Genomic DNA, 4,269 nt, shown 5'->3' with positions numbered 1-4,269 from the left:
GTGGCCCATGATCCTTCAGAAATCATTCTAATATGCTGATTTGATGCTCAAGAAACATTTCTAATTATTATCGATGATGAAACATAGCTGCTTATTACTTTGTCGGGATTCTTTGATTAATAGAAAGTTCTAGAACAGCATCAAAACGTTTGTATTTATAAACATAAATGTATAATTGTCACTTTTAATCAATTTAATGCGCCCTTGCTGAATAAAATAATTAATTTCCTTCAAAAAAAAAATTCTTAGTGACTACAAACTTTTGAATGGTAGTATACATTGTCTCAGTGGTCAAGAATATTAAAACTACTGAACCGTAGCTGCTCGTCTGTGGTTTGTAGGTTCCCAAGTCAAATGCTCCGTTCATGAATCCAAAGCTGGTTCCTCCATGAAACATGTAGAAATTGATGGAGATGCCACGATCCAGAAGCTCTCGCACTATAGAGATCATTTCTGTCATAACAGAAGAGATCCAGACACAATACATGTCAAAGCAGAGAGAGAATTTATCAGACATTAGAATATATACTGACAAAAGGAAAAGGATCGTGCAAGGCAAATGGATTGTTTTTCATGCATTCATATGTATTATGGCATTGCGTCAGGCAAAAAGTAAACTTAGATACAAATTGTCCATTCTATCTGGTCTGTTCATCTGTGTCAATGTCCACATGCTCACTTTGAGGCATGATGAGGCAGATTCTTTACCTGGTGCAGAGAAAACATGATGAGGTTCCCCCCAAACATCAAACCAGCCAGACCAATATTCCATCACCATCAGCGGCTTCTGTGGCTGCAGCAAAGAAAATGTTCAAATCTCTTTTGTGCTGTCTATAGTTTCTTTTACAAACAAGTACTAGGGACTTCCTTGTTTTAAGCCATATTTCTTAATCATACTTCATCTTCAGAAAGCATACAGTATAAGAGCTGCAGGATATATAGCAGATTTAGTAGATATTTGTGCGAAAAATACAGCTGTTGGCATTTTAACACTGTAGTCATTTAACAAAATGAATTGTTAAACACAATTGTAAATAAGGACAAATTTGAAAACATTCTAAAATTTTTACTGACCTGCAATTCTGCTAAATGCTGTACATCACCAAACGTTAGTTTCTGTAGGTTCACTGTCTGCAAGGCTTTTAAAGGAGATCAGATATAATCTGTGGTAGAAGAACTTTACTTACCTACACTAATGTTCAAATGTTCAAGATTAGTAATATATATATTTTTTTAAATAATGTAATACTTTCTATTTGTGACCCTGGACCACAAAACCAGTCACAAGGGTCATTTTTTTTAATTGAAGCTGAATAAATAAGTTTTCCATTGATGTATGAATAGGACAATATTTGGCCGAGATACAACTATTTGAAAATCTGGAATCTGAGGGTGCAAAAAAATCTAAATATGGAGAAAATCGCCTTTAAAATTGTCCAAATGAAGTTCTTAGCAATGCATATTACTAATCAAAAATTAAGTTTGAATATATTTACGGTAGGAAATTTACAAAATATCTTCATGGAACATGATATTTACTTAATATCCTAATGATTTTTGGCATAAAAGAAAAATCGATAATTTTGACCCATACAGTGTATTTTTGGCTATTGCTACAAATATACCCCAGCGACTTAAGACTGCTTTTGTGCTCCAGCATCACATTTATCAAAGAATACTAGAAAAGCGTATCATCTTTTACACAACTGTTTTCAACATTGGCAATAATAAGAAATGTTTCCTGAGCACCAAATCAGCATATTACAATTGTAAATATTACAATTTCTGAAGAATTATGTGACTCAAGACTGAAGTAACGGCTGCTAAGAATAAATTACATTTTAAAATATATTAAATGAGAAAACAGTTATTCTAAATTGCAATAATATTTCACAATATTATTGCTTTTACTGTATTTTTGATCAAATAATGCAGCCTTAGCCAGCAGAGGAGACTTCTTTCAAAAACATTTAAAGAATCTTTGAATTTCTGAACAGTAGTGTAAACACAATTAAATTATTTCACTTGTGCAAAATACTGTTGAGTTATCACATTATTAACAAGCAGTGGGGACACTAAATGAATGAATGGATATATGAATGCTACTGTACCTCCATCTACCCCTCCACACTTCAGCCCGTCATGGTTGTCTGATGTGAGGAGAAGCTCGGAGATTCCCCGGGACAGTAACACCTGTTGATTTTGAGAACAAAAACTCTGTAGGTATAAGAGAATTGGCTCACCATAACGCAGAGTAAATGATGATTTAATTTCATGCCATACCTCTTTGATGAATGACATGTATTGCTCATCCTTTGCATATGAACCATATTCATTCTCTACTTGAACAGCAATAATAGGGCCTCCATTCTTATACTGCAGGGAGAGCAGTGGAGACAAATTCAAGACCAAAACCAACCAAATAAAAACTCAAAACGAAACAAACCAAAAATAACACATATTTGACCTGGAGGGGTGTGACTCTCGGAATGAGTTTATCAAAGTACGAGTTCACAGCACTTGTGAAACCAGAGTAGGTCGTTCTTAATTTCATTTTCTTATCCTGCAGCAGCCAGCTGATTAAAAAAAGTATATATATAGTTTTATTTAAATATGTTTCATTAAAAAGACTAAAGAAAACAAACAAATATATAGTAAATTTTCATAACAGGTGAGACACTAACCTTGGTAACCCACCCAAATCCCACTCGGCACATATGTACGGCCCCGGACGCAGAATCACCCAAAGGCCTAATTCCCCTGCTAGACGAATGTATGCCCTTAGGGCATGCAAAGATTTTGTTACATTAATGAACACATTTGTTAAAATGGAATTTAAAAATTAAAAAAAAAATTGTTTATTCTTGAGGCAAACTTCACTGTGGTTTATACACTAGTCATACACTGAAAACAGTAATATTTTCAAATATTACTATAATTTAAAAGAACTGTTTTCTTGATCATGTGACACTGCAGACTGGAGTAATGGCTGATGAAAATTCAGCTTTGTTATCAAATCATATATTGTAAAAAAAAAAATGGTTCTTTTAAAATCGTAATAATATTGCACAGTACTACTGTTTTACTGTATTTTGACCAAATAAATGCATCCTTGGTGAGCATAGAAGACCGTAAAAAAAAAAAAAGTTAATTAATTCAAACTTTTGACCATTAGTGTGATTGTGGGGTTTTAAAAACCCAGGAAAAAAACCACTTATATTGAATATACATACAACTAACAAGCCATATATGAAAACCAATATATTTGGTACAGTAATCACCCAGAACACAGGCAACACCTCTAACAACTCTAAGATGCATTTTCCTACTAATATTTTCCTCAGCACATGTAAAACAACTTCTTATAGTTCAGAAATATAATTCATAAATTTCATATAAATAAATAAACAAACAAACCAACATCACTTACTCCAGATCCAGCTCCTCCTGAAAAAGATAAACTCCTCTTTCTGGTTCATGAAGATTCCACGGCACGTACCTGACAGACAAAACATGACGAATATGACTCTTCAAGAAGATTCTGAGGGGAAAAGAAAAAAATCTGTCATGGTCTTACGTGGTGAGAGTATTGAGGCCACAGGCCTTGAGTTTGAGCAGCCGGTCTCTCCAGTACGCCCTGGGGACCCGAAAGTAATGGATGGAGCCTCCGAGGATCCGAAATGGGGCTCCATCTAAAGTGAAGTGGGTGGAGTCTGCCCTCAGTCCCTGTCTCTCTGACATTCTCTGAAAGAACCACACTATTATAAAAAATGACAGAATATTTGATATAAAATGCTGTAATTAAGCTCACACTTGGATTGAATCTGTTCAGTGAGAATTATTAAAATATAAAAAGAAGTGTGCTTAATTGTAGTGAATGTGCACTTAAAGGGATAGTTCACCCAAAAATGAAAATTTGATGTTTATCTGCTTACCCCCAGGGCATCCAAGATGTAGGTGACTTTGTTTCTTCAGTTGAACACAAGTGATGATTTTTAAGTCCAGCCGTTGCAGTCTGTCAGTCGTATAATGCATGGCAATGGTAACAAAATCTATGAGAGTAAAAAAAACATGCACAGACAAATCCAAATTAAACCCTGCGGCTCGTGATGACACATTGATGTCCTAAGACACGAAACGATCAGTTTGTGCCAGAAACCGAACAGTATTTATATCATATTTTACCTCTAATACACCACTATGTCAAACTGTCTTTGAGCGCAGGCACGGCATCCAGTGCGTGAGGTGTGTACGCGCTCTGGCGTAGTT

General features: G+C 34.9%; 1 protein-coding gene across 4 annotated transcripts in view; it reads right to left on the bottom strand.

Annotated features, from left to right (window-relative positions):
- Positions 1-4,269, bottom strand: part of LOC107672967 (beta-galactosidase-1-like protein 2) — a 9,869-nt gene that overhangs the window by 4,567 nt on the left and 1,033 nt on the right. For 2 of the 4 annotated variants that reach the window (XM_016466548.1, XM_016466389.1), the window contains 9 exons: positions 3,578-3,744; positions 3,431-3,499; positions 2,685-2,780; positions 2,468-2,576; positions 2,284-2,376; positions 2,112-2,193; positions 1,075-1,139; positions 709-793; positions 316-453 (listed from right to left, as the gene is read on the bottom strand). In XM_016466548.1, the coding sequence (XP_016322034.1) occupies positions 316-453; positions 709-793; positions 1,075-1,139; positions 2,112-2,193; positions 2,284-2,376; positions 2,468-2,576; positions 2,685-2,780; positions 3,431-3,499; positions 3,578-3,741 (901 nt within the window). In that variant the 5' untranslated portion in view covers positions 3,742-3,744. Of the gene's footprint in view, positions 1-315; positions 454-708; positions 794-1,074; positions 1,140-2,111; positions 2,194-2,283; positions 2,377-2,467; positions 2,577-2,684; positions 2,781-3,430; positions 3,500-3,577; positions 3,759-4,269 lie in introns of all 4 variants that reach the window. The other 2 variants (XM_016466472.1, XM_016466629.1) reach the window with 2 other exon arrangements.

The sequence above is a fragment of the Sinocyclocheilus anshuiensis genome, unplaced genomic scaffold (genome assembly GCF_001515605.1).
Source record: "Sinocyclocheilus anshuiensis isolate Anshui unplaced genomic scaffold, SAMN03320099.WGS_v1.1 scaffold297, whole genome shotgun sequence".
Classification (NCBI taxonomy): domain Eukaryota; kingdom Metazoa; phylum Chordata; class Actinopteri; order Cypriniformes; family Cyprinidae; genus Sinocyclocheilus; species Sinocyclocheilus anshuiensis.
The sequence above is the reverse complement of the archived record's forward strand: the minus strand, read 5'-3'. Positions and strand labels throughout refer to the sequence as shown.